Genomic DNA, 17,253 nt, shown 5'->3' with positions numbered 1-17,253 from the left:
ATGCAGATGACTTCTCCCCAGTATGTCTGACACCAATTTCTGTGTCCACAGTGTGAGCCATAGCCATCCCCCTCCCCCAGAAGAACCTCCAAAACCAGCAAGTAGGTCTGGCCCAGGCTATTATGAAATTACTACTTTTGCCTTTGGTCCCAGTGAGTATGAGATTTTGTGTGCATTCCTTAAGAGTCAAGTCTCTATTTCCCCCAGTCCTATAGAACTCCAGCAGTTAAGCCCCATTGGCCTTCAAAGCAAATACTCTAGGGGCTCTTCTTTGTGGTGCCAGACCTCCTGTCTGGGGAGCCTGATGTGGGGCTCAGAACTCTAACTCCTGTGGGAGGGCCTCTGCAACAGAATTATTCTCCAGTTCGGGGGTCACCTGCCCAGGGGTTATGGGATTTGATTATATCACAAGTCCACCCCTTTTACCCATCTTGTTGTGGTTCCTTCTTTATCCATGCCAGTCACTTTCTTTCTTACTCTCCTCACCATATTTATGCTTGGTACTTACATGGTGACCAGAGCAGTGTTTTCACTTAGCTCAGAATATTCAGATTATTTTCTTTGTGCCTTCTGCAAATACATACCAGTGCCTACTTTTGACCAGACACTCTGCCAGGAACTGAGGGTTAAATACAGATGTGACTGTTAGAGAATCCTTGCAGCATTGGCTCAGAGTCCAGAAAAGATGACAGGTTGTGACACAGCACAGAAAAGCAGAAGCGGAATTCTAAATATAGGGCTCTGGGGATACCCCATGAGGGGACAGTCCAGTCTTCGTGGGTGGGTACAGAGAGGATTCCATAGATGAACACATATTTCAATGGAGCCTGCTCTCCAGAAAAGAACATTCTGGGAGAGAAATCAGCTCAGGTCTTTGTCGTTAAAATTCCACCAATTCAGTGAAAGGAAAACATTGTCCTTTTACAAATAAGGAGAGGGGAGACTGAACACCAGGCAAGGACCATGTCTTAATCAAATCTGCATCCCCAGAGTGTCTGACTCAGGGAGTGCTGGAATTGAATTTAGACCTGCCCAAGGTCACAAGGCAGGATGGAGAGCAGCACACAGATCGTGTTGATTAAAAAATCCACGTTTAGGGACTATTTTTTCCCTTTGGATTAAAAAGACAAATGTTAGCGTGTGGCATTAGAACTGAAGGAGAGGTGCAAAGTATTCTGAGTTACACAAGTCACAGGCCTCTTGAGGTCCTATCACTGGAACTTTTTCCCACCTCGCGGTTACCACTCTGCCTTGCATTTGTTCATTCATTTGTTCTTTCATTCAACAAACCTGAACCACCACCTGTGTGGGTTCCACCTTGAGCTCAGTGCTGGGGACAGAACTGAGTGAGAGAGACACAGGGAGCACATGACTTCAGGAGACGAATCAGGAAAAAAAGCTTAATTTTTCAAAGAGTTGTGCATTCACATCACAATGCAACCAGAAAGTATTAAAAGGAATACAGGAATTCTTTCCATTACTGTCCCACCTCCCTGCAAAACAGAGTTCATTATTATTAGCTGTCTGCATGTCTTTGAAGAGGTTCTTGCTGCATACAGAAGTAAACACAAATACAAATTCTTACTTCCCCTATCTTTAATAGAGATGGTAGCATATGATACACACTGTTCTGCACTTTGCTTTTTTTAACCTCATATATCTTAGAGATCCTTACATATCATACAAATAGCTGTGAAGTTTTCCATTGGGCAGATGTACTGTGATCGATTTAACCAAGGACATTGGAATCATTTCCAGCCTTTTGCTATTTCAAATACTGCTATAACAGATAGCTCTATATATGTTGTTTCAAATGCATGAATGTTCATATTTGTAGATTATAGTCCTAGAGTGTAATTCTGGAGTCAAAACATCTAGCAACCTTTCTGAATCACTTTGTAGCTGTTATGTCTCTTATAATCTGTATGCAGTTAGTTTCCAAGACCCAATTTGAAAATAAAATTTTACTCTTTTAAAGGATGAATTTTAACACATTTAGATGTATTGATATAAAAATTATGTTTGGTCCTATCAGCTCTGTTATTTGTTTGTTTTCCTTTCCACTGTGTGCTCTATTTCCTTTGTGTGGGGGAGGGCAAGTGTGTGTATAATTCTTCTGATATTCAGGAATGTTCTCTTTCAAAGGCAATGAAGTAAATATTCTCTGTTCACTTCCATTTTTTCTCTTATCCCTCCCTTTCTTCTATCACTTAATAATAGTTAATATAATTATTCTCTTAGCTTACCTTTGTTCTGTAAAATATATTCAATCTTCTGTTAACTTGATTTGTCATCTTTTGATGTTTTTATGACCCTAAGAGGCAACCAGCAAGTTTGGTCTGCCTTGTATCTTTTTCCCCTTCACCTCCTTTTTTTTTTTTTTTTTTTGTATCATTTATTCATTATCAGGGCATGTATCATTGCATTCTTATCTGTCACTCTAATTTACAGGTTTGTTCATTCCTAAATATGTGTATTTCCCAAGTCATCTCCATGGGTGGGTCCAATGAGCCCCCTCATAGCCCCTCTGAAGGGCTCAGGAGAACAGTATTCCCCGAGTCACTGCAGGTTCAAAACTGGTTTTCTGTATATTTGTTATTGGAAGGTAAGCTCAGGTGGATAGAAAAGCCTTGGTTCAACTTTGTTTTCTTGACTATCTTATACATATTGCTCTACTGGATTCTGGCTTTGGATATTGCTGTTCTGAAATCTGAGGGTTGCCTTCTTTTTTTCTCATAAGTTACTTGGCTATCTTTTCTGCTACTAAGTCCCCTCTTCTTTATTTTTGCAATCCAGTAACTTCATTAGGATGGATCTTAGTATCGACGATTCTAGGTCAATTTGCCCTGGCTAATACTGTGCCTTTTCAATATGTAGGTTCAGTTCTTCTTTTATTTCAGGAATGGTTTAACAAATTGTATTTGAAACATATGTCCCATTTCTTTTGTTTCTTCAGACGCTCCAATTATGCACATGTAGGATTTCCTCTGCCTCCTCTCTGTGGCTGTCATCTTCTCTCAAATCATTTGTAATTCCTTATTTCCTTTCCATGTTGTTCACTCTTCTCACTCTGGCATCTTCTCTTACTGGGTTTCCCATAGTGTCTGTCCTCAATTGTGTTTCCTCCAGTTCGGGTTAATTTTTGTGATGATTTTGGTTTTTCTTTCTAATTCTTCCCTGGAACCTGAATGCTCACGTGCTGTCTCCTCTGTTGTCTCTTCATCTCTCCTCTGAGTCTTCTGTGTACTACGTTATTGTCTTTCTTCATAAGTGACTGTTTTATCTTAATTTGTGGTGTTATACTCGGTCTGTATTTTCACCTTCTCCATTCTTCTGCCGAATATTTTGTGGTGAGTTTTATTCTGCTGCTCTTTTCCATAATTTAGATAGATATGGTTATCAATATGACATCTTTTTAAAAAACATATTATTGGAATAAGTTAGACTTTAATGGCCTACCTATTCAAAATGGAGTCCTGTGGATGGAGGGGGGAAACCTGTTCAGTTTTGTAGCCGTCACAGTCCAAAACCACTCTGCTTCAGTGAGTCACCAGTGACAGATGGCTTCCTGCTAAAATGGCTGCTCTGTGTTGTCAATCTTCTCCATTTCTCTGAAACAGATCAGGCCCAAGTAGGTTTTTATCATTAGCTGTCTCTGTTTCTCTTGCTGTCTCAAAGGTGCACTTTGGAGTGCCTCTTGCCTATAAGGAGTAACAATTCTGCGAGCATTTTCTGAGACGTGCCCCTAGGCCACTGCACTTCCCCTGCTTTCTTATTGGTTCTTCTGCCTGTGTAGCTTGTGCCCTGTTCTTTCCTCAGATGCCTTAGCTGAACAGGAAATGTTGGTCTGTCACTTCAGGAGGAGTCCTTCACCCATCAGACACATATTTGTGGTACTTTTTTATTGGTCCACCTGGACATTTTACTTCCACCCGGGTGGCTTCTGCTGTTGTTCAAAGCTAGGGATCGTACCTCGGTTCTAGTTTTACTGGAAATGGAATTTCTATCTTTCCTGTTTACACTGTTGATTATATATGGTACTTAGGAAGACGGAAACTGCTAGTTGGGTCTTGCTGCCTTGTCAGATACTAGATCTCTAAACAGGGAATTTTGATCAAATCTATAGACGTGTTTCTAGAAATAGTAATAGCTCCTGTTTCATCTTTGTGCCGGTCATGAGGTCCTCTCTGAGCCCAGAGGAGGTCTCTTGAGACTTGGATACCATCTTCTTTTTATGTCAAGCCACTACACCCATTCATGCCCTAAGGTCCAGGGTGGACGCAAATTTAGAGTGAGTTGTACAACCCGAAGGGTGAGAATAGTGAGTCAAACGCTGCACCTAGCAGGATTTGGAAGATCTTAAGACACTCTTCATGGTCTCAGGAGGCAGCTCTTCCTTAGACACTGCTTCGCTTACCCTGATCTATCACTTTGTCCATGAGAAGCATGAGAGTGAAGATGCCAGGCTGTGGCTGCTCCAGGCATCTCCAGGATTATTCTGTTCCAGCCTCTGTTCCAGTTGAGGGTTTTCAACTCCAGCTCCAACCTCTCCCCTGTATCGGAGACTCCAGCACCCTGGAGGGGACTGCTGGGCCATTGTCACAAGAAGGGAGTGGTGCTACCATCCTTCCAGCCACTGTCACTCTTGACCAGGATGGGGAGAAGTTGTGGGGAGGAACTGAGAGGAGCTCATGGTTTTCTGCATTTGGGCTAAATCCACTCCCGGTTCCCAACCTAATCTGTGAATGAAAGTGTGTCGACATCCCCCCCTCACCTGCAAATTAAAGAGGCCACCCCAGGTTCTGTACACATACCGGGCCATTAGGATCAGATCTCCATCCCAAGCTTGGAAGTCAAGGTCTTCGACGAATCCTTTGTGGCATCCTGTCCCATTAAATAACAGTAAAGTTTATTTCATATTTCAAGGAAAAAACATACATGCAGGTATTGGTGCTTTAGGTATTGAAAAACACAGAAACTGAAATTACATTTAATAATGCCCAGATTTGGACACTGAATTTGAACAGATTAAACTGGACACAGATCACCAGTTATGAATGGAGACTCATATGTACCTTCAAAATATGTTTTCTGTTACTGTAACCTCATGCAGATATAGGCTTGGGCATCAGTCCTGGAATAGTCAGTGTTAACTAGTCAGAAAACAGTCTTTGGAATGTATGTAAGCATTTATGTAATGTGCAATATAATGGAGTATCTTTAAGCAAATATACAGAAGATTTTATATATACATACACATCTATGTATGTTTGATTTTTATATATGTTTATGATTTAGAATTAGAGCTCATCAGGCTAAAGCCGGTGTGTTTAATTTGAGCAGAGCTAATTTAAATATAAATCAGCTGTAAAAACCAAACAGTCACTTCATTCAAATTGGCTTCCTCATTATTTCTAAGACCTGCCTGGAATGTCTTCTCCTTTGCAAAGTCCTCCCTGCACAGGCGTCTCAGCTCAAGTCCTGCCTCCTTCTGGAAGCCTCCCCTGACTGTCATCAGCCATTTGTGCTCCTATATTAACAAAACACTAAGTGACTTGCAGACACGGAGCCTGCCTCTCTGCAGTGGGATGACCCATGCAGGCACTGGCACCACCAACCCTGCCCCTTTGCCAGGGCTCTGCCCACCCATGGTGCTCTCAGAAGTCCAGGTGGAGGCTACATCCCATACCTTGTCCTAAAGTACCTGTCACTGCTATTTTAGGTGAGAACAGGAGTTGTCATCTCTCCAATTTAGTCTTTATTAGTTGAGGACCTGGGAAGTCTGGTTGGCTATGAAATCCTTCAGTAAATCTGCAGGTTGTGATGCTGTTTCCCGCAGCACTGCTGCTTATCTATTCTAGGTTTCCCATGTAGGGAAGTGCTTACCCACTGCCTGGGAAACACAAGTAACACCAAAGTTTGCATTTGTAACCAATATTTTGTGTATTCAATATTTTTTTTTTAACCCTGGAGTGTGGAAAATCTGTGGATTTTTTCAGCAGCTTTAACAGCTTATTTCATCGAGCTAACTTCCCTGCTCCTAGATTATTCAGGAGGAAGAAATAAGTGTGACTCCACTAATGCACATTTACAAATGTTGCACAAATTCTAAATGTGTTTCTTTTTCCAGATGAAGGATTATCATTAGAATCAAGAGAAACATTAAGGTCTCCTGAAATCAGGTTACTAAGAATAGTCTTAATGGGTTTATTGGGGAAATTTATCCATCTTTTCTTGTAGGTTGTACCATCACTTACTTTAACTCATCTTCCTCCCAGTTTAATGTCAGTATTTTAAGCTCTTTCAAAGACTGCTTTCTCAGAAGGACTTTACTAGCGAGCTCCTGAATAATGGTGCCCTAATTCCTTTGCTCATGACTGCTTTTACATAAAACGATGCATTCTCTAAGGATAAGAGAACATGCATATATACTGATGTTTTAGGCACTGAAAAGGAAAAACTGGAATTACATGTAATAACACAATTTAATTTGAGCAGGCATAACCTGGCTCAAATCTTTGTTAGATGATCTCCAATTAGAAATGGGGATTCACCTTGTATATGCTTTAAAAATCCCATCATGAAGCCCGGATTGTGTTCTCTGTCACTAAAACTGCTGTAGCCGGGAGCTTACCTCAGCTTCCCAAGGGTAAGTGGTACCAGCCCTTGAAACTCCTCAGAAGAGAACCAGCTGCCTGCTGGTTTTTGAAAGTTTCATCTTCTCATGAAATCCTTACCACAATCCCATGAGGTTGATACTGCTGATATACCATTTATAGACGAAAGCCAGAAGCTTGGAGAACAGTGACGTAAGTGGAAAACAACCACTTGTAACCCTGGGACCTGGTGTTCAAACCCAGAAACCTGCACTCTTAACTGCAGCGCCAGCCTCCGGTTTGTAATCAAGACAGGGGGTGCAGTTCTGCCCCTATACTCAAGTGTGTAACCTTTATTATTTTTACTGAAGTATAGTTATTTGACTGACAACATTGTGTTAATTTCTGGTGTACAGCAAGGTGATTCAGATATATATATATATGTTCTTTTCTGTTATGGTGTATTACAGGATATTGAGTATAGTTCCCTGTGTTAAATAGTAAATCCATGTTGTTTATCTATTTATATATAGCTGCTTGTCTCTGCTAATCCCAAACTCCTAACTTTTCCTTCCCCCATTCCCCCTCCCCTTTGGGAAAATAAGTTTGTTTTCTATGTCTGTGAATCTGTCTCTGTTTTGTAAATAAGTTCACTTGTGTCATAATTTAGATTCCACATATAAGTGATATCAGATAGTATTTGTCTTTCTCTGTCTGACTCAGTTCACTTAGTATGATAATCTCTAGGTCCATTCATGTTGCTGTAAAATGGCAATTTTCATTCTTTTTTATGACTGAGTAGTATTCCATTGTATAAATATACCACAACTTCTTTATCCAGTCATCTGTTGATGGATGTTTAGGTTGCTTCCATGCCTTGGCGACTGTAAACAGTGCTACTGTGAACACTGGGATACATGTATCTTTCACATTGGAGTTTTCTCCAGATTTATGCCCAGGAGTGGGATTTTTGTATCATATGATGACTCCTCAGCATTCCTCCACACCCCCACCCCCAGCACTGGGGCACTTGCTGTGTACTGGATATTCAACAGCAAAAGGGACCCACTCCCTACTGGGAAGAAGAAGCTACCTGTGCCTGAAGGCCACCAGCAGCATGAGGATACCAGGGTAGAAGGAAGAGGTTGGATCCTGGGCTAGGCAGTTCAGGAAGGTATTCTTGTGTTTGCTCCATTCCAGGCTCTGCCCATCATCTAATTCTGCCCTGAAGAGGGCTCAGCCGGACCTTTTACAGAATGTGCTAACTGCAAACACTCTGAGTGCATTGATCCAGGGCTGCTCTGATTAAGTAATTATGCACAGCGGCACCTAGGAGGGCTGAAGGAGATGAGCTGGAAAGGGCCAGCACCAGGTCTCCATTTCCAAGAGGCCTCTGGCCTGCTCCAGAGAGAATCCAGTCCGGCCCAACACTTTAACTACCTTCAGAGGCACTAAAGTTTAAATTACATTCTCATTGTTTTCATATTAGATTCTGCCCGAGCCTTGAGCTAAGCACTGGTGAGGCTAAGGTCTGGGACAGAGGGTCTGTGTGATTGGGGGGTCATTTTCTCCTTTGATTCTTCAGCTGCAAGATTTTATGAGTTACAAGAACCAACCAGTAATTGGTTCCCGAGCAGAGGTTTACAGCTTGAGTGTCAGATTTGCCATTTTCAAACATCCCCAATGAGGGGTTCAAATGTGGCTTCAGTTAGGAGTTGTAACACAGAGATACACTCACACACACTCTTTGTTAGATATTAACACTCTGAAAATGAATTTCTCAAGTCTGTCCCCACCTCTTATTTTTACATCATCTTCTAGGAAGTTTTTTTTTTTTTGAAATACAGTTATGTTTCAATTTCTGGTGTACAGCACAGTGTTCTAGTCATGCATATACATACTCGTATTTTTTCATTTAAGGTTATTACAAGATACTAAATATAGTTCCCTGTGCTATACAGAAGAAATGTGTCTTTCACCTGTTTTTATATATAGTAGCTAACATTTGCAAACCTCAAACTCTCAAATTTATCCCTTCCCACTCCCTTTCCCTGGTAATCATAAGATTGTTTACTATGTCTGCAAGTCTGTTTCTATTTTGTAGATGAGTTCATAGTGTCCTCTTTTCTCTTTTTTTCTTTTTTTTTTTTTAAGATTCCACATATGAGATATCATATGGTATTTTTCTTTCTCTTTTTGGCTTACTTAGAATGACAAGCTGTAGATCCATCCATGTTGCTGCAAATGGCAGTATTTTATTCTTTTTTATGGCTGAGTAGTATTCCATTGTATAAATATACCTCAACTTCTTTATCCCGTCATCTGTCAGTGGACATTTAGGTTGCTTCCATGTCTTGGCTATTGTATATAGTGCTGCTATGAACACTGGGGTGCATGTACCTTTTCAAATTAAGAGTTCCTTCCATATATATACCCAGGAGTGGGATTGCTGGATTGTATGGTAAGTCTATTTTTAATTTTTTTGAGGAATCTCCATACTGTTTTCCATAATGGCTGCACCAAACTGCATTCCCACCAGCAGCGTAGGAGGGTTCCCTTTTCTCCACATCCCTCCAGCATTTACCGTTCATGGACTTTTGAATGATGGCCATTCTAACTGGTGTGAGATGATACCTCACTGTAGTTTTGATTCACAATTCTCTGATAATTAACGATATTGAATATTTTTTCGTGTGCCTATTGGCCATTTGTATGTCTTCATTGGAGAACTGCTTGTTTAGGTCTTCTGCCAATTTTCGGATTGGGCTGTTTGTTATTAAGTTGCATGAACTGTTTATATATTCTGGAAATTAAGCCTTTGTCAGTCACGTCATTTGCAAATATTTTCTCCTATTCCATAGGTTGTCATTTTGTTTTGCTTATGGTTTCCTTTGCTGTGCAAAAGCTTTTAAGTTTAATTAGGTCCCACTTGTTAATTTTTTGCTCTCATTTCCATTGCCTGGGTGGACTGCCCTGGGAGAACGTTGCTAAGACTAAAAGTTCTATACCTTGTAATGCTTCCTCACCTTCGCCTGTTCTCATCCTCTGAGAGGAGGGCTTTGCTGAGTGTCATGCCACCCCCAAAGTCAGCAGTAAGCTCAGAACAGCCTGGAATACCAGTCCTGGCCCCTGGGAGCACTTTTTCAAAGCAGCACAGATTTCCCAGCTCATGTCTTTCCCCTTCCAAAACCATTACCTATTTTAAAACTTCCTCAATAGCCCTTGGCTTCGTCTGAAGGAAGACAGAGGAGCTAGGGAAGAAGGGGTGACGGGGTGACGGGCATGGGCAGAGCCAGGCTACTGATACCGATTCAGTTAAGGAGCAGTCCTCTTTCTCCCCTAGGAGCGCTTACCCCCCGGGGCTGCAGTGACCTTGTCACCGCTTGCTGCCCTATGATGTTAGCCACAGGGAACCCTTCTCCCTCTCATGAGCTTGGCCACTTGTGATGGACTCCAGCCTTTGTTGGAACACTCCGCATTCACAGCCAGTCTCACTTAATCCCCCTTAAAGCTTGTGCAGGGGATAGAGAGTGCCTGGGTAGAGAAAGTGATCACATTTTCTTACCAGGGCTCTGCCTTCCATGGAGGCTGCATGTGCCTTATTTATTCTTGCTTATTGCTTTCTGTTTATATTTCCCAAATAGACAGGAGAAGTCCACAGGGAGAACACCAGATTCCCTGGGCCTTCTCTGCCTGAGTGTGGTGTCTTCATGGGGGAGGGAGCTGTCTTCCTGTGCACAGCTGGAGTAATGCAGGGGTGCTGTACTGTTCTCTAATGAAGCCCCAGCAGCAGTGCGTGTGACACATGCTTCTGGGAGCGCGAGAGGAAGGCAGCAGGCGGGAAGCAGTCCTTCCAGAGGACCACTGTTCTCAAACCACAGCTGATCAAGGCGAGAGCCTGACGCGCCCCTCCCTCCTCTGATGCCCCTCTAGCCGCCTCCCCTGCGTCACTGTCAGAGCTTCCTGTACCTGTGAGGGCCTGATGTTTCCATTTTTTTCAACCCAGAGCATGGACCAAGAGTATTAATTGCCTCAGGCAGTCCTGGCTACCCACACGCCAAATCAATCCCAAAAGTTGGTCCAGGGGCAGCCCAGCAAGATAGCAGCCAGAATCCAAGTCCTGTCTCTGCCACTTGATAGCTATTTGACTTGGGGAGTTTATCACCAGTGCGTTCATGTTTTCCTTCAATATGTACATTCCGAACATAAACTATGTACCTGCCCTCACCCTAAGGCTGACAGTGTAGGTGTGGGCAGGTCAGACCAACCCCTCCTGCCACGGAGCTTTCCACTGGAAGGAGGCAGACATATATTATAAGCTGAATCACTTGGACTTGTACTGACCTACCTACAAAATAAGTAAAGGAGAGCTGTCATTCTTTGTATCACAGGCATCTCCTTAGGCTTTTTTTAAAAAAAAAGCATAACAATAAAATTCTAACATATTATGCAGACAACTGGGATCTGGGAAGGGGGAACATAAATTTATTGAGTCCCTGCTGTACGCCAGTAGCTGTGAGCTGTTTTACTGATAATCTCTCATTTCATTCCACGCCGCGATGCTATAGGCTCAGCTTTATGATGCCATTTTGCAGATGGACGGGCTGAAGTTGACAAAAGGCAACAAGAGGGCAGTTTTACTGAGTTACGCGCGGAGAGTATGCTTCATGCCAGGAGCCGACTGCATAAGGTGCTGGGCCCCGAAGTCTGAGCCAGACTCAGGGCATGTTTCCTGTTGCTGTAATCTAGAAGGGCAGAGGGACACTGAGCCAGGCGTTCCAGGGGCGGTGTGTGCCAGGGAGGAGCAAGACGCTGGAAGCATATGAAGGGAAAGCTCGCCTAGTCTGGGGGCTGGAGTAGTCGAAGAGGAAATACCTTTAAAGCAAGAGATCTGATGGAGAAATAGGCATTAGCAAGACAGACAGAAGAGGTGGGTTCCAGGGGGAGCCTGTGTGGAAGGGACAGTAAGGGCAGAGTCTGGAGGCCAAGGAGGAGGGGAGAAGAGAGATGGAGGCCACCGTGATCACTAGTGTGGGTGGCCTGGCTGCAGAGGGATTGGGAGCCTGTGAAGTAGCTAAGTGGGAAAAGGACTTGATCAGATGTCCACTTTAGCACAATCACTTTGGCTGCTTGATGGAGAAGGGAAAATGGGGTACAAGACTGGGAGAGTGATTACCGTGGTCCTGGTGGGAGGTCCTGGTGGCAGCATGGGCTGGAATAAAGGCAGTGGTGATAGCACAAAGCAGGGAACGTTTTGTACGAGTCCGAGACGAGCAATCCCAGGAGTTTGCCCTGAGGTTATGAGTGCCTGGCAGTGCCATTCTCTGCTTACAGGAGGGAGATGGGGGTCAGTGGATCTCAGAGATGCCACCAACACAGTAGCCATGCTGGAGTAGACTGAGGTCATGGAAGAAAGATGGGGAGTGACCTGTAGAAACAAAAGGGCAACCATGGAAACACTGAGGAGTAGGATGCTGGGCAGAGACGATCAGGAGGATGAGAGCAATTAAAGTGAGCTGAAGCCAGGCTGGGGGCAGGAGGGGAGAGAAGGGGAGTGGGAGGACAGGAGTGACTGCGCCCACCCACTTGGGAAGGGAAGGCAGCGCAAGGGGGTGGGGTCCTCGCCTTCATGATCGCGCCAGATCCTCTCCCAAGACAGCACCATAGTTCCTGCTGATGAGCTGATGCTTGTGGCCCCACGACCCTGGCTTTGTCCCAGGACGAATAAAGAGACCATCAGAAACCCCGCTCTGGGTTTCTGACAGGAACTGGTTAGATGGAAGGTGGATGTGGCTCTATGCTTTTCTCCACACACAAGTTACTTTTCCCCAGAAAGGAGCTGAGTGTGTGTGGGAGGTACCCCTCCGTTCCCCTCTTCCTGAAGACATGAGTCCTCATTCATGGCTTTAGCGGGGGCAGTGACAGGCACCTGAGGAGGCCAGCACTGGTGGCCCACTGCCAGTCTGTCACAGCCAGGACACCAAGGCAGAGAAGACGACCCCCTGGGCTGCTGTTTGGGATCATTCTTTCCTCTGGGACGTATCTGGCTGCAGGCAGACTGGGCCTGACGGTCTCCTCATTAGCACCACTCGGTTGAGGACACTGTGAGTGAACAGGGCCCACTAACTGAGTGCCTCCCATCTCCATTTCAGCTCTCTGATCTCTCTCTACCCAGGCTGGTGGCATCCTACTTGAGGACTTTTCCCTGAGGGACAGATTTGGTCCTTCCAGACTCCAGTCCCTGTTTTAGAGATGGGCTGAGGAAGTAGATCACAAGTGTTCTCGGTGGCGGGGGGTTGGGAGGGAGCATCGCACACTGAGCCACGTGTACAAATGGGGGGAGGAGCCATGCGAAGCCTGGGGACCTTGGGAAGCCTGTGGGAAATGCAGCCGCCTTCTAAAGATACAGACAACCTGCACTTCTGTCAGGGGCTAGTTAGACAAGACTGACTAGTTTATCCTGCAGTGTGAGATGAGGATTCATTTCCTTTGCAAGTTGACTTGGCAATTTTCTCTGCTCAAAGAATATGTAGACTAGATGGTGTGCATGGCAATCGAAAAGAAAGAGCTGCTGTTAATTCTCCATTTTCAAATGTGAGATGGACTGTAGAGCCTACGTCCTATTCCCCTCAGCCAGACAGACCACATCCTCTCCTGTGTAGAGCTGTGTGCCATTTGAAAAGTCAAAAAAGAGGGCCTTTTGTTCCCCCAAGACTCAGAGTTGGGGCCAATAAGTGTGTTAGTGGGGCCCGGCTCCGGGGGCCCAGTCCTGGTACCCAGCCAAGCCGTCAGCACCTGCTCCTCCTCCTGTGTGCACACATGGCTCAGCGCGCGATGCTGGTCCCCACCTTCAGAGGACTTGTGCTCGCCTTCCTCAGCCCATCTCTAAGCGCTGAAGGACAGGCCAGGAGGCACAGGCTCGGATGTCAGGACATGATCGTGAACCTCCCAGAGGGAGAGCTGGGTTCATCCAGAGCCCTCTGTCCAACATTCTGCCGTGACGGAAATGCCCTGCTTCTGTGCTTTCCCGTATGGCTCACTAGCCATTGCTGAGCACCTGGAATGGGATGGGTGCAACTGAGAAACTAGATTTTAACTCTTACTTCATTGTAATTGATTTAAATGAAAACAGCCACATTTGGCGAACGGCAGCTGAGTTGCATAGCATAGGCATCCATGGTCACCTGCGTCCTGTGTGGCCAAAACCAGGTTTGTTTGTTTAGGTCTATTTGTCTTCCTGGCTTTCTGAATGCTGTGAGGTTTGCTGTCAACTTAGCTATAAATCTTCCATTTAAAAATAAAAACAATAGTGGTGGCAATAAAAATCATAGCTGGCACATGCTGAGTCATGGCTGCACACCATGTGCCAAGCACTCTACACACCTGGTCGACTCTGTAGTCACAGGATGACATGGGGAGTTGACAGAGGCACTGAGAGGCTGAGTGGCTTGTTGGGGTCACCAGCCAGTCAGCCGTGAAGCTGGGACTCACCCCAGCGGTGTGACCGCAGAGCTCTTACACTCTGCTGCTGGTACGATGCTCCTCGGTGCCGTTTCCCGGCTGCTGTTCTAAGATACAGTCGTGCCCTGGTTGTTGAAAGCCAGGCAGTGTCTTGAGGTCATTAACAACCTGGATGTAAACATTGGCTACGCACAACCTGAGCTGCTGAGTTTACACCTGGCTCCCGCCTGCTGTGAGCGCAGCAGATCAGTGAGAGCAGTGAGGTTGGCCCAGCCTGCGTCTGCTCATCTCCCCTCAGATGGAGGGCGGGAGGGACCCTGCCTGCCTGAGGTCTGGGAAACCTGGCTCTGTTCTCCAGTACCAGCCCCTAGGGCTCAGGAGAGATGGGCTTTCCTGAAAGCAGACATGGGCTATAAAAATGAGGAGATCTGCATATTATTTCCTTCTGGAGAGGAGTCATCCCTTTGAGGGCAAAAGCGGGCCGATCGCCTCCGCTGAGTGAGAGCAGGCACCGACTGAAGGCTGGATTGGAGTGTCAGTGAGACCCTCTGCTCATTCATCAGTGGCCCCATGCTTCCAGTGGAGAGCCTGGGGGTTTGCTGGGGTCTCTCTTCACTGACTGATCCCAGCCTTCATCCATGTCTCATCAGCACCACAAGACATTCAGAACTTGGCTCTGCACTTGTAATGGTGTTTTGCTTGGTTTGGCAGCCTGACTCCTACTACTGCAGGTTTAGAATTTGGGGAAAGGGACAGTCTTGGGGTTCACTTCTTTGCTGCTGCTTTTCTTTTGGCACATTGGCTGCTCAGGTCTTTATTAAGTATCTCTCCAGATGCTAACAACTGCTAAACGCATTGCTAGTTTTTCTGCCTCTTGGTAGTGGCCACTGCCTGGACCCTTTGTCAGGAGTCTCAGTACCCAGAATTAGGGTAAAATCAGGGAGCTGGGGCAGGTCAGCTCCCTTCCCTGCACCATTGCCCCTCCTTTGGGAATTTCTCCTCTCAAGTCTTATCTCCATTCTATGAGAACTTCAGCTAGCCTCCACCCACTTCCTCAGCCACGCACCTGGGTTTTCTTGTTCTCAGAGGGAGTATTCGGTGGCCTCGAGTACTCTGTCATACCCTGAAAGATGAGCTGGAGAGTTACAGATGGGCTGCCAACAGAAAAGACTCTTCCAGGGTGAAGGCATCCATCTGCCCACAAGGGAATGTCGTGTCAGTGTGTCCAAAGGCCAACAAAATATATGTCACATCCACAAATCCGAACTTGGGCTAAAGCAAAATTGAGAGTCACTGTTACTGGGATCTTTTGGTGTCCTGGGCAGCCTTTCCCTAAGAGCATTAGCTATTTCTGAGTGTTAATCTCTTGGCGTGAGTGGAAAATGTGGATCTTTTCTGGCAGACCGCGGTAGCAAGTTTGATCAGGTTAGCGAAAGGGACCCATGATGGTCTTTGGAGGCCGGAGCACAAGTGGGAGGCCACCACAGCTGGCTCTCACGGTCCCGAGGCAGGCCAGGCCCAGCTATGCACAGTGCTGCCTGCCTGGGGTCTCGGCTCTCGCTGTCATGTTCTTTATCTGGAGTAGCAGCATCTTGGGGGCGTTGTCACAGTGGAGGAAGGAGCCCTGTCCTGGCTGCAGAGGGAAGTCTGTTTGGAGCACGGCTTTGCTGGGGGCATCACATGCTGAGGGCAGAGAGCTCACAGGAGGAGAAAACCCAAGGGCTCACTATTTTGTGCCCTCTGCTTTTTTCCAGCCTGCACAGACAAGGACCTGAGGAACCTCGCTTCCCGGCTGAAAGACTGGTTTGGCGCCCTTCACGAGGATGCTGACAGGGCCATCAAGCCCACTGGCTCTGGTGCAGCGCAAGGCAGTAAGATGGCTTCGCTCTTCTAGTTGATTTCACTGTAAACACCATGTGTCCTCAGTTACTGGACATTGGTGACTTCACAGGAGCATTTGGGGGGTGGGGGCGGGCAGGAAACACCAGGGTCCCTGTGTGCACAGACTGTGCGGGCTGTTCCATGGCCTTCCTTCACAGCATGCTGGGGCTGTCTGTCTCTGTTGCTGAGAAACTAGTATTCTCCTTTGTAACAGCAACAAAAAATCTCAGTATATAGATACAACGTAATTTGCATCATTAGACCTTTATTTTGGAGCTTGAAGGTTGTCCCTAACTTTCAGCTATTATAAGCAACGCTGTAGCAAACATATTTGATAATTTATCTCTCAGAACATTAGTCAGAGTGCATTTTGTCCATTACTGACTTGGCAGAGACAATGCTCAGAGCCTCTTCATACGCTGGAGAAGCTCAGAGTGGGTCTGGATGTTTGCACTTTGATGGAGTCTCTCACTGCCTTTAACCCAAAGGTCACGAGCGGTGAGCCCCTCCACCCCGTGGCTGATGGGCACAGAGTGACGTACTGAGCAGTGCAATTGTTCAGATACACAGAGCCTTGCCACGGCCTTTTCTACAGAGCACTTCTTATGCTGTGACAGAGTGATATCAAAACACGTGTTGTTTAAAGCATAGAGTATTGCATCCCATCTTTGATCCCGCACGTGTCCTGACAGGATTTCTGAACGTGATATGCTCCTGGACTGAATTAAATAGGTAAGAAGTGCCACTGGCAACTTGAGGGACCCAGGGACCCAGGGGTTAACCAGCATCTGGTCTTCAGCCTAAACTAGAATGAACTTCCTAATTTTTTGGTTATTCTTTGCTGTTCATGGCCATTTAGAGATATTAGTAGAGAATATTCAACTAGGGGACACTTCTTTTACCAGTTTGGATCTTTAACCTTAGTGGAAAGATAAAGATTCTGGGGGAGCAAATGTTAAGTGTCCAAAAAATAGGTCCTGGTGGTTTTATCTGTGGAAAGGGGAACATAAAATGGTTGCTTTCCATTCTTTCCAAAGGCCTCCTTGGGGGTGTGTGGACAGTTAATTCACAGCTTTTCCCTGGGTTCCTCCAGGAGCTGCTGAGCCCCTGGGCTTTCTGAGCAACCTTTCAGTGAAGGGCAGATTGATAAGGAAGAGCTGCTTCCTGCAGCCTCCAGTCCCAGGAGACTCCTTCTGATTGCTGGGGAGCCTGCAAAAAATCTGCCTTTGGGCACAAGCAAATGGAGTCCCCCGAAGAGGTTTTCGGGTTTGATGTCCTGAAGCAGCTGGATTGAACGGGGCCACCACCTACCTTC

General features: G+C 45.7%; 1 protein-coding gene across 2 annotated transcripts in view; it reads left to right on the top strand.

Moving 5' to 3' along the window:
- SPOCK1 (SPARC (osteonectin), cwcv and kazal like domains proteoglycan 1) overlaps positions 1-17,253 on the top strand; it is a 469,763-nt gene that overhangs the window by 439,000 nt on the left and 13,510 nt on the right. For both annotated transcript variants that reach the window (XM_032476825.1, XM_032476824.1), the window contains one exon: positions 15,812-15,928. In XM_032476825.1, coding sequence (XP_032332716.1) covers positions 15,812-15,928 — 117 coding nt within the window. The remainder of the gene's footprint in view (positions 1-15,811; positions 15,929-17,253) is intronic.

This window comes from Camelus ferus, chromosome 3 (assembly GCF_009834535.1).
Source record: "Camelus ferus isolate YT-003-E chromosome 3, BCGSAC_Cfer_1.0, whole genome shotgun sequence".
Lineage (NCBI taxonomy): Eukaryota > Metazoa > Chordata > Mammalia > Artiodactyla > Camelidae > Camelus > Camelus ferus.
This window is presented reverse-complemented; position numbering and strand designations above follow the sequence as displayed.